The sequence below is a fragment of the Colias eurytheme genome, chromosome 24 (genome assembly GCF_061535395.1).
Source record: "Colias eurytheme isolate Ceu_HAF_F1 chromosome 24, ilColEury1 Martin Lab GWU primary, whole genome shotgun sequence".
Lineage (NCBI taxonomy): Eukaryota > Metazoa > Arthropoda > Insecta > Lepidoptera > Pieridae > Colias > Colias eurytheme.
Genome location: NC_143003.1, coordinates 2,891,270 through 2,913,466, shown reverse-complemented (window position 1 = coordinate 2,913,466; position 22,197 = coordinate 2,891,270). Strand labels below are relative to the sequence as shown.

General features: G+C 34.8%; 1 protein-coding gene across 1 annotated transcript in view; it reads left to right on the top strand.

Moving 5' to 3' along the window:
* The window catches only part of LOC149897900 (uncharacterized), a 169,746-nt gene that overhangs the window by 79,348 nt on the left and 68,201 nt on the right, over positions 1-22,197 (top strand). The window contains exon 2 of the mRNA XM_090115811.1: positions 21,345-21,452. Within this exon, the coding sequence (XP_089971937.1) occupies positions 21,345-21,452 (108 nt within the window). The remainder of the gene's footprint in view (positions 1-21,344; positions 21,453-22,197) is intronic.

Sequence of the window (22,197 nt, the reverse complement as noted above, 5' to 3'; positions counted from 1 at the left end):
ATTAATAAAATAATCGATTGTTACATCTAGACAACCCTAGATGTCTAGATAGATGATCGACCAGTATGGTGGAGCCAACTTTTTATTCTTCGGGGAGTTGTGGCGCCTTCGCTTGGCACCTGATTTATTAACTGTATATTAATAACGGTAGATAATAATATGAACACTAACTATATTGGATATGATTTTTTATTATTATTTTATTATCAGTAACCATATTACCGAAACCTTTGATTTATTGATCATTTTAAAACAAAGAATGCATATCCTTAATATAGGTACCAGCCATGTACCAGCTGTGTAGTTTCAACAGCTGACTAGGTAGTTGTTACTCGTTAAGTTTGCATTTGAAATAATTTATTTATAAAAATCGCATAAAATCATACTAAGAAATACATAGTATGTATCATCTAATGACCAATACCTACATAGTACATAGGAGACAAATAGGATCTCCAAGTATCGGTTTTGTACGCAAAAATAACTATAATAAGTACTAGTAATTTACGTTTATTCTTTTATAATTTATACAAAATAACAATCGGCAAAGCATTATATTATAATCCAGCGGATGAGAGATCTTCCCTGAAGCAAGTCTGCAAATTGCGTCGTAGCAGTCAAGCCACTTTCAAAGAAACTCGCTTCTAGGGAAAGTTTAAAACAAATAATTACTTATTGGTAAGTAATTAAATACCAAAATGCTCCTAGAAGTTCTTTTTGTCGACATATAAATATTTTTTTAAATTAGGTTTTTTGTATCAGTAAGACAGCCTGAAAAATCCTTTAACCTGCATTTGGATAATGTGATAGTTTATGTATTGCATAATAATGATAACAATACACACGAACAAGACTATTAAAACATTTCACCCCTTTATCCGCAATGGTGCATTCAACGTCCATTTGAAATATTCTAGCAATTAATCTCTGCTGCGCGTGCTCGATAAATCTGAAATAGGATTTATTGATCATTCCGTGTTCAACAAAGTATATTTCGTATTAGTCTGGCGGGAATTAAACCGTGGCCTTTGTATGTGAAGCGATAAAACTTAACACATATGATAACTATGCCCCGCGGTTTCATTATATATAGGTTCATTATTAGGTTATTGGTATAAGCGTGATAATATATAGCCTTCCTCGATAGACTATTTAACAGTGAATTATTTTTTTAATCGGACCCATAGTTCCTGAGATTAGCGCGTTCAAGCAAACAAACACTTCACCTTTATAAAATCAGTAGATATAAATATCAAGATCGATAAAATAGTGTAAAGGGTAGCGCAAAATCGAAATAATAGAGAATACGTATGTATTTTTATATCAGAAGCTACTATTTATACTGTAGGGTGCAATATAAACACAGTTTTTGCTGAATCACGGCAGGCTTTCACGAATTAAACTATTGTTCTACGAATAGTGGTAGAGAAGTTCTAATTTATACTTTAGAAACATTCCCAAAATGTATGAAAAGGTCATATTACTTTGGACATTCCATGCATTTGCAGATATAATTTTAGGTTAAATTTTTAAACCTTTACTCGGTCTGTATCTAAAAATTGTGTCTAAAAAGCTTTTCATTATCCGCTTCAAATTTTTGTCGAGCATCAGCAGCAAAATTCGTTACAATAATTGTTTTTTTTTTCTAAATATAAAGATACCTACATCTGCGTTTAGTTTGGAAACAAATCGCAGTAGGCACGGGGCACCTAAGAGCTAGCGCGCACCACGATTTTATGCAGCGTGATTATTTTATCGCAGAAATACAACGTATGAGTTACTATGACAATGCGCGCACATGCGATTAAATAATCACAGCGATTTTAAAATTGTGATTTGTCACATTTTGCTGCGACTGCTCGCGACGCGATTGTCGCGAATATGAAATGCAGAATATGAAATTGTATGGTACCGCGCGCACTGCGATAATAAAATCGCACACTCGGGCCCGGCCGGCACTTCACTTGTGTTTCGTCTGTCCAACAGTAAACATCGTAGTGGTATAGGTACTGTTTGGTAAACATAAACTCAGTAATCTGTCAAAAGTTTCAATTTATTTATTTATTTATTTAACACTTTATTGTGCAAGAAACAAAATATACATAAATCTTACAATAATAAAAAATAATAAAAAAGCACAAAGGGCAGCCTTTTGGCGGAATTTTCATTCTATAATAGCCAAAGAATTTTTTGGGATACATCCATACCAGAAATACAATGAATATGGATATCCATACATGGAAGTTCATTGTATTTCTGATAAAAGAAACCTTGTACAATTCTATCTGCTGTAAAAGGATGAGTCCAATATTGAGGAATTTTTTTTCTTCTTATCCTCCGAAGTAGTAAATAAAGACAAGCAACTTGTACGATATCCATGATGAAAGTGAGTAATGATCACTATTAAATTATCGCTGTGCGCGCACCGTACTCTCTGCGATTTTCTACAGCGCGATTTTGAAATCGTGTCGCAAAAATTAAAATCGTGGTGCGCGCTTGGCCTAATGCAAGAATTAAATATTTATCAATAACAAGAACGCTTTGCAAAATAACTATCATAGCGATGAAAGGGCGATTTAAACTATCGCACCCTTTTCACCCTCTCTCAATTGTTTCCGTCTCGCTTACATCTATCCGTATAACTGAACTCATTCATAACCCTTCAGCAGTATTGTAGTGAACAACAAACAGTTTTGCGTTCAATACAAGATATGTAAAATGTTTGTGAAAGGAAAACTTTTCTGCAAAGCATAAAAAATTCAGTATTGTTAGCATGCGCCATAGTTTTATAGTTCCTGATAGTTTTCAGAGTTTTGAGTATGCAGAATGCAGAATAACGTAATTTTTCTCAAATACATAGTAAGTAGGTATTGCAATCATCTGTACTTATTCACAATATGAAGAGCAGGATTTTATTGAATTGTTTGTTGGATATTTCATGAATATCGAAATATACGATCCAAAAATTAAATAATTTTTTGGATCGTTAGGCTATATAGTTATCAGAGAAGACTATGTGTTTAAATAGAGAAGACATACTAATAATCCTTACCTACCTATATAACATTTTGGTTATAGTTACATATAAACGTTCATAAAATAATAGCTTCAAAATTTATAAATGTTCTAGAAAGCTCGACGCTATGTATAACGCTATACCGGAAAATAATATATATCTTTACTTTGAGAATTTGCTTGACCCAATTGGTTTGTGAGCTTATCCTATGTGTAATATATCTCTTACACTTATTATACGAATATTATGTCTGGCTTGAGTATAATGATAGTATGTATTAATAAGGAGCCTTATATTATGTGCGTGCCTATTTAAAATTATCTTCATAGGTAAACCGTTTAATTATTATCAACTAGAGGTCCGCCCCGGCTTCGCCCGTGGTACATATTTCGCAATAAAAGGTAGCCTATGTCCTTTCTCGGGTATCAAAATATCTCCATACCAAATTTCATGCAAATTGGTTCAGTAGTTTAGGCGTGATTGAGTAACAGACAGACAGACAGAGTTACTTTCGCATTTATAATATTAGTATGGATTAATATTTTTGGTTTTGAGTGAAAAGTGTACATTCGATTTTGATTTATTTTTTTGTTTTGTTATTTTTAAAAGTGACAGTTTGTAATCTTTGGCGTTTTTGTTATAATAGGCATGACGACAGTATCCATAAATGATCGTATTAGTGTTTTTAAGGGAAAATGTACAATAAATAAATTCAATATAGTGACTTAGAAATCTTAAAACCATTAAGATTAATGAGATTATCAATAAAATAAAACATTGAAATTCTGCAGTTAGCCATTTTGACTAAAACACGCGTGACGTCACGCATAAGTAAACAACTCGCGTCAGATGTGTTTTGTTGTTATGAATATGTTGAGAATACGCATTTTTATTTATTTTCTATTGTTTCACGTATGCTTTATCGACTCAGAACAGAAATACAATTGGGAATTCACGAATACGTGGTTCGGGGTTCTCCGCACCAACTTTATACAATCATTTCTTATTATTTCTCGCTTGAAATAATTACTAACACATTTTTGAGCATTATTTTTATGTGGATTCATACTGCAATACTGCACACCACTCATAAACTTTGAAATTCGTTTATATAACACATATTAAATAAAGACTTTTTTAATTTTCTTCACAATGCGTACAAATAATTACGTATTTACCAAAGTTTGACGTCACGCCTACGCCATGACACCTGCGAGCTGTTTTGGCACAGATATTAAATATTTTTTGAAAAATGGCTTTAATCTTCGTTAAATTTAAGTATATTACCGAAATATAGGGTTTTTCTTGTATAGTAAACGTATACACACATTATGGAAGAGGATTTCAAAATCTTTCGTCATGCCTATTCTACTTCAATGACAATTAACTAGTGTGAACGTTTTATGTCTGTTAAATTAATTTTCATAATTCTGATAACATTAAAATTAATTAATTAGACTATCTATCTGTTTGTAAAAGAAAACTGGTTATGAATGTGTTTGTTTCAGTTAATTGTTGAATGGAAATATTTGAAATTAATTGTATGAAATATTCAAGGTAAATAATATATATATTAACATCCATATACAGTGTGTCCGGACATGACATACCGATATTTGAAGGGGCTGTTCTCCAGGTATTTTTATCGACAATTCAACCCCTCTACAGTCCCCTACCTCACCCCCCTCAAAATGGCCAACCTATCAATTCGGATAGTGAATTTATGAAAATTGTAATAACTTCGAAAGTGAGTGTCACAAAATACTAAATTTGGTTTTATTTGAACAATAACAAGTTATTCTAGGGACCACTAAACAAATTTAATTGATAAGAGTGATGAATCATACTTTAAAAAATTCGAAAACCATTTTGAGGGGGGTGAGGTAGGGGACTGTAGAGGGGTTGAATTGTCGATAAAAATACCTGGAGAATAGCCCCTTCAAATATCGGTATGTCATGTCCGGACACACTGTATATACCTATCTATGGAAATGCGTAACTTCGAATATAAAAATATATATTTTATAATTACATACATAAGCACAACTGATTGAAACGGACATACACATAAACATATTTGGAAAATTTATCAATAGGAGGTAAATTCTATCACACAAATATGTTTGATAAATTGCCCAGATTATTTAAATGCTTTGTTATCATTTATATTTTGGAAGGAATTAAATAAGCAGAAATAAAGTTCATTAACCTTTTACTATATTGATATTTATTTATTAAATTTGCTGCCCCAGCAGACGTGGATCTGCCCTATTGACCCTTTATCATGTTTTTTCTCCATAAGAACCTTCCTTGTACCTTAAGAAAATTAAAAAAAGCCGAAGTGGTCGAGCCGTTCTGAAGTTGCTTAGAAACACATTTAGCGATTCATTTGTTTAGATATAAAAATAATGAAATAACGTAAATTAATGAATGAACTTGCAGTAAATACTTTACCTTGACTTTGAAAATGCAAATTATCTTTGCTTTTTATCATCTTATCAGTCATGATAAGAGTGACGTAAACACAAGTTAATGATCTAGACTTTCTAGACATTTTTTGATTTGTAGCATTTACCTAAGTTCCTTCAAATACACACTCCATTTTTTATAAGAATAATAAAGTTAACAAGATCATTTCGGTCGTCAATTATTGGTCATTTCCCAGAGAAAAGCATGTTTTAATTAATTAATATAATACAACAATTCTTTCTTTAAATAATACGCATTCTTATATCATAAGAAATAACTAACATTCGCAACAAAGTCCTATCAAAACTATTCTACAACTATGCGCGTTTGCTCAGATAATTTCTAACCCCTTCTAGAATTTAATGAGCAATAATGTCGCTTGGAAATTCTTGGATATTATACAAAGGCGTTTGAATCTCTTATCTAAATTGTTATCTTGCTCTACAATTTACACTTATTGAGAAGTTTAATATTAAAGTCATATGCTATGTGCATTATGTGCATATTTTTTTTATTTTAAGTTTAATTATAGGTACCTATATGTTTGATACTACTGTGCAATACATATAGGTATAAGAATAATAAATCTGTTGAGAAAACAGAAGTTTCTCCAGGGAAGAACCTTTAATAAAATGTTATGTATCTATGTACTTTCTTATATATTCGAATGATACCTACCTATACGTTGATTCTAGTCTACAAAAATGAAGATAGCTTCGCAAAAGCCGTAGTTACTTTGGGGACCTCGTCAGGATCTCGAGTCTCGACTTACAAAGCTTTGTTGTGGTTTGTGACCGATTGCTGTTTCGAATTTAGTAAAGCAAAAAAATATACTTCTAGATGCTACAGCTATATCGTTCACTACTGGCTCAAAATATTTTGTATTATGTATCGCTATATAATATCTGTTATTAAAAAGTAATCTTTGTTAACCGACTTCAAAAAAAAGGAGGAGGTTATCAATTCGGCCGGTATGTTTTTTTTTTTTTTTTTTTTATGTATGTACACCGATTACTCCGTGGTTTCTAAACCGATTTACGTGATTCTTTTTTTGTTCGATGCGGGATGGTGTCGAATTGGTCCCATAAAAATTTTATTCGGATAGGCCCAGTAGTTTTTATTTTATGAGCATTTTTGTCTGTATTTGTAAATGTTGCAAGTGCAAGTTTGAAGTCGGTTGTTTTTAACGCAGTTATTGACTTGTTTCAATATTTATTTTTTATATTGATTAAAATGCGAGTCAAATTGATAGTAATTTCCACATAAAATAAGAACCTATACGGCTTCATGCACAGATGCAATATCGAATAAATATAAAACGACGATAATATATTTTCAATAATTCCCAGATACTCGATACAACAAACAATAGCGAAATATGTTCATCAATATTGAAGTGAACATTATTTGCACTATATTTATGGAAGTTCAATTCTGAAGCTGGCATAGGTATTCTGATCGATATTATTTAAATTGATTGAGAGATTTTTTTGTCTGTTAGGGATGAAAACGGTTTCTCATTTGTTAGGCTGTCTCGTTAGCTGCTGATAAATATTCATAATTTACTACCTATCCCCTTTTTCTGGTATGCTTTGCGATTTGTATAGTGATATGGGAATTGCTAAACTCTTCCATTATACGCAATTCGCAATTCTCATTCTAAAGACTAGTGCGTCTCGCTGCATTTATTGAGACAAAACATACATGCAGTAAAACTGCATTGTAATAAGAGAAAATGATGTATTATATCATCGTGGTACGTGGAAAGAATACTCAATTCTTACGAGAAGATGCCACTATGTATAATCCCAATAATTCTATTATAAATGCGGAAGTTGGTAAGAATGTGTAGATGTGCCTGTTTGTGACTCTTTCATGAAAAAAGCTCGTAACAAATTTTGATGCAGTAGTGTAGTTTATGAACCAGAATACCACATAGCTATAGCAATACTTGCTTTTGCCCGTAGTCAGGATTCATCGGCGCAACACAGTTAGTAGGTAGATATAATAATATAAGGAAGATGCGCTTTAAACTTGCTTATACCCGCGAGTTCGTTTGCAGGTGAAACCGGGCGGCACAACTAGTATGTACATAAGCCTTTTACTTCCCGCCATCGGATCTGCAGGTGACAATGAATACTCTTGGGAAGTTAACTTGAACTAGCGGTGCACATCCACACCGGAAAATAAACTATTTTTAGCAATTACGACTCTAAACTAGTAATAATAAGATCGAGTTTTCTGTGAGCGTATTTTACAATCTGGCGTTTGTAATACGAAAGCGACTATCTTTTCCGGCTATTCAATCTTTCTGAAATTATCATAGCTAGTGATGTATGATTAATATTTTCTTATTATATGTAAACCCGGAGGATGTTATGATCTTTTTTCCATCACGTTTCGATAGGAGCAAGAACTCGTGTTGAGGGTAGTAATTAATAAATAAGAAAATAAATGATTTTTCCTATATCCTAATACTAGTATCCTAGGAATAGTTGCGTAAACATTTTGCACGTTATTTGGTACCGATAAAGTCAGTTCATAACTTCATAAGCAGCTTTATCCGAGACCGGAGCGAGCGACTAAACCATAATTCACACTAACTAATCCATCTCTGACGGGCACTTCCCAGTATACTTCCATACATGTATACCATCGAGATAGAATGTACTAATGTATACCTATCTTTATACTATGTTCCTACTTCCATAAATTTTATTTATACCTAGGTACCTTTAAGCTGTGTTTCTAGTTTCTTCTATGTCTTCGCAACTGCGTCCGCTTCGTCTAAAATTTAACCTAAGTATTAATAATACTAAAATATTTATCGAGAATCAATATCTCATCAAAATCTGTTGCGTATTTTTAAAGAGACAGACAGAGAGAATTTGTTAATACGCTTTTATTAGATCCACCTGTAGTCTGTAGATTTGTACGTAATCGACACGTCTGTAATTTGTATAACCGACTCCTACCTCGATTTTGTCCTACTTTAAGCGGACAGGGTAAACTTTTTTCGGTGACAATACAATCAATATCTTCATGAGATTATACGTGTTTTTAACTACTTTAATTATTTTATACTATGTAGTGATACGTATTTCTAAGATTCACACCAATTGCTATATCCATCCAATTGTTTCCTTGACCTATGTTGTAGTTCAGATTGCGTGTGGGTGTCAATAGATATTAGTTATAACGTCGATTTAATTGAATTCACTTGAACATGACTTTTGTAAATCATTGTGTAAACCAGTTGTGTTTCGCTTCATTTGAGATGGTGTGCGTGTTGATTAATTGAACGTAGATTGTAAACTTTGATTTATGAATTAGTATTAGCTTTGAGTATAATTTGGTTTAAAAACGTCCTTTTTAAATTGTTATTCATTTTCTTATAAAGTGTCTTTTACATTCGTTTGTTTCAGGGCAGTAATTCTTATCGCAAAATAGGAATTTGATAGTTAGTCATTTTAATTTTTGTTTTTGTTAACTATATCTATGAATTGATAATATGGCGTTAATTTCTTCAGTTATGAGATGCATTTTTCTATTATAAATAGAACTACATAATTACATATTCATCTTTCAAATATCGTTTATATCTGATTTTCGATTGTAGGTATATGATTTATGCAATAAATGAACACATAGAATTAACATAATTATATTGAACCATCAATCAAAGAACCTCGATAAATGAATCTTTATAGTTTTTTTCTTCACTTAAGTATTTCAAAGTAAATTAGACTAATCACTAAAGAACTCTATAGAGCAACGTGCTTGAATATTAACTTCATAGAGTACAATCTCGTTGAGCTACTTTAAATCTCAAGAAAAGTCGATCAAATATTGAATCGTGACATAGCAACAGTGAAGTTCGCATTACTTTAAGTACCTACTGAATGGTAGAAGGTACATCGAATAAGGGCCATGCGTTTCGGCGTAACGGTGTTCTGCTTGAGAGATTTCAATCTTGGTTTGTTATAAATGAGAAGAGATTGGAAGGTATATAATCCAGAAGTTTTTTGTTAGATTTATTGTTGTCTTTGGTTTTTAATATAATGTTTGAACGTATGTTATTACAGGCTATGCTATGATTAAACTGCATTTTAAATTTTAGTCAAACAACTTCTGCACTTTTTCTGTGAAAAAAAGGTATTATTCATAACCACTTCTCATCAATACAAACTTTCACATAATATATTAGAACCTATAGAAACGGTCTAATTAACCCTGAACCCAATAAATTTTAATTACACAAGTTATCGATGCAATACATTTTGAAGCTCTCTTGTTTTAACGAGAGCTTCCAAATTTAATTAGAAGATAATTACTTTCTCGTAAATCTTAAATTAACTCATCTTCCATTTAAACATAGATATATCTATAGTATAGTTAAATCTTAAATTCGCGATATCTCAATATAGCTCAATAATAACGTATTGTTAGACGTAACTTTTGATTTAATATTTTTGTGGATGAATAATTGTCACTGTTTCCTGTCCGAACATGTTTAGCTGTCGAATACTATAAATTGCCGCGTTCTTTTGACTCGTGGCGCATTCGTACGAATCGTGCCTAGGGGCTCGGACGTTGTTTATACGACGTTCGACCCCACTACCTTCACTTTGCTAATAGTCGTTGACTTGCTGCGTTTTGTTATCAACTACCTACATCAATTAGGTAGCTGTGTAAAATCGCAGTACATTCTTATTACATTTCAAACTAATATTCAACCCGACCACGCGTGATATTTCTTACAGTATTATATTATCAGTGAAAGTAATTAAAGTTTATTATTATGAACAACAAGCTGTGCTCCGCCGTTTTACCCGCATTGCTCCGCTCCTATTGGTCTTAGCGACACCCTGTATAAGTATCATACAACATACTTTAGGATCCCATTTACGAAACACATTCACATGTTTTGAAAATGCTTTCTTTCACCCACTCATTCACTCAACCACCCACTCACTTAACCTACCGACTCACTCAACCCACCCACTCCCTCTACCCACCCACTCACGCTACCCATCCACTCACTCTACCCACCCACTCACACTACCCACTGACTCACACTACATACCCACTATCTCTACCCACTCACTCCCCCTCTACACACTCACTCACACTACCCACTCACTCCTCTACCCACTCACTCCTCTATCCACTCACTCACACTTAGGGCATGCAGAACCGGATCCGGTTCCAAGTTTTTGAAACCCGGTTCCAAATCGAGCTCAGAACCGGGTAGAACCGGGTTACCCGGTTCTTTTATAACACTTCGAAAAAAATACGAAATTAAACAAAAGTAACTGTAAAAGTACCTGATAGACCTTTATTTTACGCGGCTTGTGTCTTATTTTATTAAATTAATAAAGAAACAAAATTTCAATACTTCTCTTTATTTATCAGTCTTATAAAAGTACCTTGGCCCTTAGTCAAACGTCAGTATCGCCAAGGAATATGTCAGCTTATGTCAATAATGCTAACGCTAATTATTAACATAAGCTACCAACGACGATGACGACCACGACCAAAATTCAAATCTTGCCAAAATTTATTCAAAATAAAATATTTAAATCTCCCGTCATTACGGTACTCGGAAAAAAATTAATTCGAGGTCAATTAATAAAAAAATAGTTTTTTTTGCGATTTTCGCCGAGACGGTAAGTTTATCATACAATCACCTGGAACCAAAATTGTACATCATAAAATTATCTATAAAAAAAGGTCAAATACATTTTTTTCTAGGAGCTACGAAAAACCTATTTTTTTATCCATTGATCTCGAAAAAATTTGTTTAATTGTGTTTTGCACAATTTGTTTAATTTCGACTGGATGAAAATTTTGTTCGTGGTCGTCGTCGTCGTTGGTAGTGTGACCGAATCCTTAGGCAAAACATCATACGCTTATGTCAATTTGTATCGATAGCGTATTCTATTCCTTAGCGTTTTGACGGTTGTCTCGGCGCTCTTGTTATCATAATATCACATAAAAACATGAAAAGTACCCAGCTGTAGGTTTTGAGTCCCATGCGAATGTCGAAATTTTCGAAAATTTTCAGTATTTACGGCTGTATCTTTTGATGAGTTGGCTTGTGAGTTCGACTTTTTCACATAAAAGGGACCGAAGACTTGAGTATTCGATATGAATTTCAGCTTGATACCAAAAACAAAAACATGACTGGATCATTAAATATGAATCAGTAAAATTAACAGCTTTTCAAATTCACGAGAAATCTAATAAAAATATTTCTGTAGCCTAATTTTTGTCATTTTCGAAGTCTAATTTTTTTTGGTAATACAACCGTAGGAAACTTATAGCATCTAAGGTTAGACAACCGATCGGAGCCACGTTTGAGGCGTGACACGAAAATTTGCGTTGCACGTGAGTCTGACGTTGCCAGATACAATAAATTTGTTAAAATAATGCAGCAAAATATAAATAATACTTTATATTTTAATATATTGGTCGGAACCGGGAGAACCGGGTTTCATACTATTCAGACCCGGTTCTCAAGATCATCAAAAAACCCGGGTTTACCCGGGTTTTTCGGAACCGGGTAAACCCGGGTGCATGCCCTACTCACACTACCCACTCACGCCCTCTACCCACTCACCCCTCTACCTACTCACTCCTCTACCCACTCACTCCTCTACCCACTCAATCCTCTACCCACCCACTCCATCTACCCACTCACTCCTCTACCCACCCACTCCATCTACCCACTCACACTACCCACCCACTCACAATACCCACCCACTCCATCTACCCACTCACTCCTCTACCCACCCACTCTACCCACCCGCTCACACTTCCCACTCACTCCCTCTACCCACTCACCCCTCTACCCACCCACTCCTCTACCCACCCACTCTACCCACCCGCTCACACTTCTCACTCACTCCCTCTACCCACTCACCCCTCTACCCACCCACTCCATCTACCCACTCACTCCCTCTACCCACTCACTCCTCTACCCACTCACTCCTCTACCCACTCACTCCTCCACCCACTCACTCCTCTACCCACTCACTCACACTGCCCACCCACTCTACCTACCCGCTCACACTTCCCACGCACTCCCTCTACCCACTCACTCCCTCTGCCCACTCAATCCTCTACCCACCCACTCCATCTACCCACTCACTCCTCTACCCACCCACTCTACCCACCCGCTCACACTTCTCACTCACTTCCTCTACCCACTCACCCCTCTACCCACCCACTCCTCTACCCACTCACCCCTCTACCCACTCACTCGTCTACCCACTCACTCCTCTACCCACTCAATCCTCTACCCACCCACTCTACCCACCCGCTCACACTTCCCACTCACTCCCTCTACCCACTCACCCCTCTACCCACCCACTCCTCTACCCACCCACTCTACCCACCCGCTCACACTTCTCACTCACTCCCTCTAACCACTCACCCCTCTACCCACCCACTCCTCTACCCACTCACTCCTCTACCCACTCACTCCTCTACCCACTCACTCCTCTACCCACTCACTCCTCTACCCACTCACTCCTCTACCCACTCACTCCTCTACCCACTCACTCCTCTACCCACCCACTCCATCTACCCACTCACTCCTCTACCCACCCACTCTACCCACCCGCTCACACTTCCCACTCACTCCCTCTACCCACTCACCCCTCTACCCACCCACTCCTCTACCCACTCACTCCTCTACCCACTCACTCCTCTATCCACTCACACTACCCACTCACTCACACTACCCACCCACTCACAATACCCACCCACTCACAATACCCACCAACTCTACCCACCCGCTCACACTTCCCACTCACTCCCACTACCCACTCACTCCCTCTACCCACTCACTCACTCTACCCACTCACTCTACCCAGCCACTCACTTACCCACTCACTCATTCACCTGCGCATGCCCGACCGCCGACAGCGAGAAGTCCAGCAACGCGTCAACAGCAGCCGCATTGCCCAACGTACAAGCAACGTAAAGTACACTTTGGCCGCTCGTGTTGGCCTAATGCGTCACTGACCACTGTATAACAGTAAAATCGAGTCAAAATCAATGCTCATTTGATTTCCGTATAGTAAAACAAAATTTGGGAACTCTTATGACGGTGCATTTACATCAAACGAAAATAGAGCTAGATTAGAATTAGATAGATAATTAAAATTAGATAGCAAGAGCATTCTTTCATGATCTTTTGTGTAAACGAAGACTCGTATTCAGTGTTGTTCAGTATTAGAACATTGCAACAAGCTTGTTGCCTATAGCCTTCCTCGATAAATGGACTATCTAACAGTGAATTAATTTTTCATATCAGGGTCGTGGTTCCTGAGATGAGCGCGTTCATGCAAACAAACTCTTCAGCTTTATAATATTAGTATAGTATAGATTTCTCGATAAGAAAGTAAAAGGGGCACAAATTCAAAAAGTGATTGATCCGTTCAAAAAGTGCAATCAAAATATAGATTGGAGGCGTGATAAATTGTTAAGTAGAAATGGACGCACGACTGTACAACAGACGAATAATTTTACTGTTATTACCTATACAGATTATCTAGTAGAGACTGTTTTTGACACCAATAAACATAGATAATTTGGAAAATCCAAAAGTGCACGCCTCATAATTTTTTTTAATAAATATTTATTAATTATTATTTTTGTTTATTTAATAACAATTAAACCACATCGAATCAGACCCTGAAAAATGAAAGGGTTCTATTCCTGAGCATACTCAAGCGTAAGAGAAAAAAAAAGACTCGATTAGTAAAGTATTTCGGTCGCTATCGTGTTAACAAGAAAAAGGATCCGCACATACAGACACACGGACGTCCAAGACAGAACTTTTTTAAACTGTTTTTTAACTAGTTTAAATAACAAAAATGACATCAAAAATATCATGAACGTTAAAAATAGTGTTTTTTCTTAATATGTGTGTGTATGTATTATCTTACAAGTGCAATGTATGATACATAAAGACATTTTAAGTTTGAAAAATCAGATGTTTTGCGCGAAGTGACAGTAGTACCCACCTCAACGCTTCGCTTATGAGGCGTGCAATTGGGTCTGAGTTTGGAAAAGCGACCACAAAGCATTATGTTTTGTACACGATGTGATGAATATTAAGAAGAAACAGAACAGAAAACAAGAGAGCTTTTTTCAGATTTAATAATAAAATGGCAAACAATTAAAATTGACTTTTTTGACATTAACAACGTAGTGTAAATTCATTTGAGAAACTGCGCTCTTTTTGAGGTTGCCTGTAAGAGCAGGAAACATTTTTCTACAAATAACTTGGAAATGCATAGCTACAGGAACATCGGTTACCTAAAACTTGTATTTCGATAAATACAGGGTGTCCCAAAAAGTAGTGATATACTGAAGCTGGGAGGTAGAGGACCTAGAGGGCTATCCGAACAACCCTTATGTATGTTATGCGATTTTTCGTATTTTCGGAGTTATGACGTTTTTTTCAATTTTTCATCTATCGCCGAGTACGATGAGATTTTCACTCATGGTGACGTCAATTATTGCGGAAGATGCTTGATTTTTTTTTGTGTGATAAGCTGAAAGATAGGCCAATTCAGTAAGGTAACATTTACTATCGTTAGATCTTCGAATGGAATAAAAAAAAAGAATTAAATGCCAAGAAAGATAAAATTTCCCAGTATGTTCATAACTTCAAGGGCCCATAAAAAAATAAAATCACATAAAAAAGGTTTTCCATTTGGCTTTTAAAAACTTGCTCTATCGATCAGGTAGCTACCCTAAAAATTTCATTTTATTATTCAGAAGGCTTCAATCGAAAAATTGAAATCTAAATGTGGTAAGTGCAAAATTTTTATTAACATGATGATCATTAAAACCAATAAATAGGTGTTTAATTACCAGAATTTTTTTAAAATAGCCCCGCTGTTGCTCAATGCAAGTGCGACATCACCGTAAAAAGTTGTCTTTTAAATGTCTGAATGCTCTTTTATCATTTTTAATGGTTTCTTCTGCTACTATGAATTTCCGGGTTATTTCGTCCAAATTGTGGCATTCTCTCAAGTAGCCGAGGTCTTTTTAGTATCCCCATTGAAACAAATCAATGGGGTTTAGGTCGAGGGACCGTGGAGGCCAGGCTTTAAAGCAGGCGTCACCGGCGCATGCGCAGGCTGCAACGACCAATCCATCTTTCAGGGTATTTTTGCCCTTTAGCCTGGCCTCCACGATCTCCGAACATAAACCCTATTGATTTTTTTCCGTGGGGATACTACAAAGACGAGAGACTGCCACAATTTGGACGAAATAACCCGGAAATTCATAGTAGCAGAAGAAACCATTAAAAATGATAAAAGAGCATTCAGAAATTTAAAAGACAACTTTTTACGGTGATGTCGCACTTGCATTGAGCAACAGCGGGGCTATTTTAAAAAAATTCTGGTAATTAAACACCTATTTATTAGTTTTAATGATCATCAAGTTAATAAAAATTTTGCACTTACCACATTTAGATTTCAATTTTTTATTGAAGCCTTCTGAATAATAAAATGAAATTTTTAGGGTAGCTACCTGATCGATAGAGGAAGTTTTTAAAAGCCAAATGGAAACCCTTTTTATGTGATTTTATTTTTTTATGGGCCTTTGAAGTTATGAACATACTGGGTAATTTTATCTTTCTTGGCATTAAATTCTTTTTTTTATTCCATTCGAAGATCTAACGATAGTAAATGTTACTATACTGAATTGGCCTATCTTTCAGCTTAGCACACAAAAAAAATCAAGCATCTAGCGCATTAATTCACGTCACCATAAATAAAAATCTCATCGTACTCGGCGATAGATGAAAAATTGAAAAAAATGTCATAACTCCGAAAATACGAAAATTCGCATAACACACATGGGGGTGATTCGGATAGCCCTCTTGGTCCTCTACCTCCCAGCTTCCGTTCATCACTACTTTTTGGGACACCCTGTATAACGCTCTAGATTGTATCATGTTATATCATTGAATATCGGTATGATGTATGCGATTTATCTATGATTTTCAGGAGAACATAGTGCTAATTATATCTACTTGCCAACCTTTGATGTCCTACTAATATTAATTAATACGAAGAACTCAAGCATATTGAATAGGATTAAAACTGTATGTAGGCTTAAGATTGTATAATTATTCAATATTCATAAAAACGGATAAAGAAGAGAAAATACTAGAGCAAGTAATTTGTGTCCTACTTGTAGTCTTTTAGTAGCAACCACCCGATTCCAGTTTACACTTTTATTAACGTTTGTGTTTTTAAATTACCTTTTAAATCGCTTCCCAAACCAAAGGAAAAACGCATTGTATACAACAAGCGGTATAAAACGTCGGACAAAGCGATCATTTTCTTACTATACATTTATGGACGTAATAACAGAATGTCATTTTCCGATGGACCTTCCGTATTATCACAGCAAGTAGTTTGCATCTAACGGCACTTAATGTGGTGTGATAATGAACCTCATTATTTTATTATTAGGTACCACTTTTGTTTGACAAGCTATTAATTTCTATGTGCGTGGAAAATTGGTAATGTTTGAATTGTGGAGGAATTATTGTTTTGGGAACTAGGTTAGTTAACAGATATATTGATATTTGATATGGCTATAATTCAAAGTTTGGATGAGTATGCTTCAGTGGTTCATTAAGACGTGATTACGGTAGATAGATATCTAAGTACACGTATGTTTATGATATAGTAAAGGAAAGTACGTTTGGTTGAACCTAATGATCACAGGAACTGTTTGTTCAAAATAAGAAAATGTTTTAATCTTGGGTAGGTCATTTATTGAGTAAAATAAGTATCATGCTAGGCCAGGAACAGCGGAATTTCTATGAACAAGGTTGCCATTTATAGGGATAGGTACACCACATCTCATCCTATTCCACCCGTTCGAAGTCGCGGGCAAATCTAGTATTATACAATGTAAAGTATGGGCTTATTCATTTGGGAAATATGTATTAGTTTTAAATGAAGAAGAAATGCCACAGATTTCGTACACTTTTGTTGCGATAGTCATCATAAATATGATTGATTACCTGTGCCAATATGTATTTTAATTTGTTTCTTTGTACACTGCAACACACGGAACCCTCCCTACGGATGTTCTGCGGTTGGTATTATTAGGTGACCCTCTTGTTAGGAAGATGATTGCATAATATAATTAAACAAATGGTCAATGAAAATGGCGCACATGATGACTGAAATCAATATGCTTTTGCAGGTTTAGCGCGTATTGAAAGAGAGTAATAACATACTGCAAAATCCTGTGGCAAAATCAAACATTTACTCTGCAATTTTCATATAACTTCGTATCGTACCAACATTCGTTAGGATACCTAATTGCTTGTATGTAAACACAATACATACTAGAATCTCAGACCGTACGCTACTATCGTACGCAAAAGTATTATAGATTACCGATACTGCAAAGATCAGCTACCTAAATGATTGTAAGATTTCACTAAAAGTGGAATCGTAGACTGGCGGACGCTGGCCAGAAAAGCATTTAAATTTCGATAAGATAACATAAGATTTCTGATACTGCAACCTAAATGAAAAATAGTGGGAAGTAAAGGTGTTCGCTGGTCCGTGGTCACCACAGCATGACGGCAGTTCGGCCATGGCGGTCTGGTGCGGCGCGCGTATCCTACCACTAGAGAGACGCGTTTATTCTATCACTCTTGTGGTTTGTTACTTTATTTAGTTTATTAATTAGTTAGCTAGGGATGGTCATATGTTTGTAGAAGCGTTTGGGGGATGGAATATGGTGCATTAATATCGGTTATAGTGTACGAAAGGTGACGCTTAAATAAGTTGGTGTCGTGATTATAAGATGTATTGGGAAGAAGTCGTGGTTATATTGGTGCATTTGTAGTTGAAATACTTAAATATTTTGGTGGAATGAAGATTAAGGGGATAGTATCGCTGTGGGCATTTTTAAATAATTTTGTCGAATAATAAGTTTACGAATATCGTGTTTGTACAATGTAGTGTGAAGAAATAATATTACATTTGATTGTGGTAAATCTTATTTGTACCGTGTACGGACGGAAGAATATAGCGGTGTCGATAAAGGAATGACATGGGAATTACTTTAAATTGTAATGTCAAGTGTGTTTTTATTGAAGCGGTTGTGATTTGTTTGGGTACATAATATAAGTGGTTGTGTTTCATGGTGCTTTTGCGGAAATTTTGGAATAGTGGTAAATTTTCAGAGATATGGATTAAATTAATGTGTATAAATTGTATAGGTATAATGGTATTTATGTTTTCTATGTGTGTGCTCAAGCGTAAGAGGATAAGCCGATTATATGCATTCGTATTTTAGCGGCTCCATTTAATCGTCATTTTTTATTGTTATTTAACATATTTAATATTTATATATAAAATGCACACTAGGAAATATTGTAAAAAAACAATTCGTTGTAATCTATGACACATAAAACGATCACTTAAAAATACATTTTCAATTTTTATATACTTCAAACAAGGCACAGTTGTCACTTATCTAGTTTGAAATCACAGAAACAACTAGATAATGACCGCCAAAAAACCTCAAACTATATCCTATTATTGTCGAACTGGCGCAAACTTGTCAGAAGCCAAGACTTGGTTTTGGTCGCAGAGTTTATTAAATCCAAGTCAATATGTTATTCTTCTCAAGTAAGTGAGGATTAGGAGTACCGATTTTCTATGGTATTCAGGACATATGACTATTTAAGTATCTACCTAGTATCTACCTATTAAGTATCAAAAATTTTGTGAGTTTACTAATTTTGTATCTTAAGTAGTTTCACGATTGTATACCTTGATAGATAAACGTCTTAAATCCCATTTTCAGGATGTCCAATAACTTTGATATAAAACCTAAATTAAGGCTAAGAAGTTAAGACCTAAACTAAAGCTAAGCTCATCTAAAAATACCAAGGTCCATTCAATTAAACAAATTTCTTAGTTACGAGATAGCGTTCTCTCCGACTTGTCAGCGCTAACTAATTGGTCGGAGTTATCTAACAGATAACTGGGAGGCTTCTAATTTATCAGAGAAATTGCGATGCCTACCCGATTTATTGCTAGATGTTAGATATTACGCTTGTAATGCTTGGCAAGTTAAAATTGTTTTATATTCGTATTCGAATAAACTGCTCCAAGAAGACGAAAAAGGGTGATTGGTATGTAGGATATAATAGTCGATATAAGTGGGACTGTTGTAATAATGATATGTTCATATGTAGTTGTAACTTGTAGTTTAAACGATTCTTCATTATGATAAAGTTACGAAGGGACAGTTGGACCTCTATTTTTGTAACCACGTAACGATAAATGTTGTAGCTACGCATTTGGATGAATTAGTGTAAGATAGTTGCGATCTTGACACACTACGTTTTAATGTAAAAGCAAAATTTAAAGAGGCTTGTCTAATAAGGAAAAATTCCAAGTACCCACATAATTGTTTATACACTTACTACAAAGCATACAATTACAATACGTTACGATGATAATAATTATGTTAAACGTTATTTTTTATTCAATTAAATGCAATTTGTTATGCCGCATGAGCAGTTGAGTTGCGTATTAATTAAGCCGGTGTAAAGCAAAGCATTCATTTGTGAAAGTAATAATCAGCACAATATTAAAAGCATTTAATTATTAATGAGATATACGTCACTTGATGTGATGAACACGATGATGATGTTTAATTTTTCGTAATGGGGTTATTGGTTTCTCTTTGTGGAATAGGTATGTTGTTTGGTTAATTAATAAGTGAATAATTAATATTATTTGCGCATATTGTGAATAAATCGAGTAAGTAGTGTCTAAAGTTAATAATGATACGGAATATAATTTTCTAGGGTCGTGCTAGATCCATTAGGAATAGAATTGCCAGGAATTTGGGCTTTGGGCGGTATTAAATTAAATTCAAAGTTGATAAAGTCAAACCATTGTACATGTATTTTTTCAATTTGCTTCGCACAAGTATGCTTTTAATATAAAATCGATTAATTTCCTCCTAGTCAATGAATATTGGTATACAAAAGTTTTATAATTAAACACTGCGTCATTGCACCGGGTAGGGTCGGCAAAAAAAACGTAACAAAATCACTTAGTTCTAAACAAGATCGTGCGAACCAAAAAAGGTTATTGACAACGGCCGTGACAATGTTCATCAGTCATCACGATTGGGATGTAAACGAACTATGCGCAGGAGTTGATTATTTGAGCTTTAGCTTTTTGCGTTTTTGGAAATCTCATTGAAAAGTGCGGATTGTTTGAAGTTTGAACATTATACAGGGTGTCCCACTATCGGTATACTAATTACTAAGCGCGAAAGGAGTTGTAGTTTTGCATACACTGATCACGTAAAAAATACTCAAACAACAAAATGACGCCAAAACTTTTATACGAATTTTTTTTCTTAAAATCCATGTTTTCTTCTCTAGCTTCGCGCAGCTGGCATATAACGCTTCACTAATGTGACCATTTTGTCTATGAAAACATAATCTTAAACGAAAGCTCACTTGTGTATTATACTGAAGAAATTGAAATTATATAATTGTAAATTATTTGTTGTTGTGAGGGCTTTTTATCACCATAAGTTCATATGTTCGCGCTGCAGGGAACTTAGGACAATTAGAATGCTTAGGAAATAGGTAATTCACCAATTATCTAATCTAATTATTTAAAGCTCTGTCCTTCAAGATGAACTCTCGTCTTACTGAATAAAAGCCTTAACTATCACTAGTGATATTGAGGCAAATTGGTTAGAAATAATACAAATACATCTTACCTGAATCGTTCTCTCATGTTTTTTGTTTGTTTGTCCACAGATAGATCCAAACACAGCGTTTCTGAGGGCAGCGCGCGCGGGTCAGTTGGACACAGTCGTCGATCTATTGGATTCAGGGGCTGTTAAAGATATAAACACATGTAATTCTGTAAGTATAAATATTCGAAAATAGTTATATTTTATATGATAGATTATTGAAATTAGAAAATGTCGTAAATATGTACATGGTACATATTTCGTATGTACCTACATCTACATATTACATGCTTTAAATGCCTGTAAGTATCTAAATAAATATGTACAAGGACTTTATTATTAAATTAACCAAGCAATCAATAGAACACTGAACATCTAAATTTCCTAGCAATGGAAAAAAAACAAGATAAGAAGAAAGAAATATATCGATATCTGCAGCCTCAGCATAAATGAAATCATTGAATATTTGTAAAAAAATTAAATACACGTGAAGTGATGTTAAACATTGTTCCCTATTAATGAATACGCAATGTGAGTGTAAGCTGAAATCGGGTCAACCACTGTCCCGTCAATAATGTGACGTCACAGGCGTCCCATTTGTAGGCTTCATTTTGTTAAAACAAACAGTATTGATTTGTTTAAATGAACAATATAATTACCTATCTACATAAACATAATCTTAGTATAGATCGTACTTAAATTAATATCAACGAGAAAATTGGTACGAATGTAAGTTTGTTATTTTCACGCAAAATCAGCTGTTCCAATATGTATGAAATTTGTTGCACAGATAGATTTAAGTCTTTAGGTACATAGGCTATCTTTGACGACATGGATATCACGCGAGTGAAGCTGCACGCTCTAGCTAGTGTTATTAAAGTGTTTATTGTACATATTATAGACTGTGCATATAGATT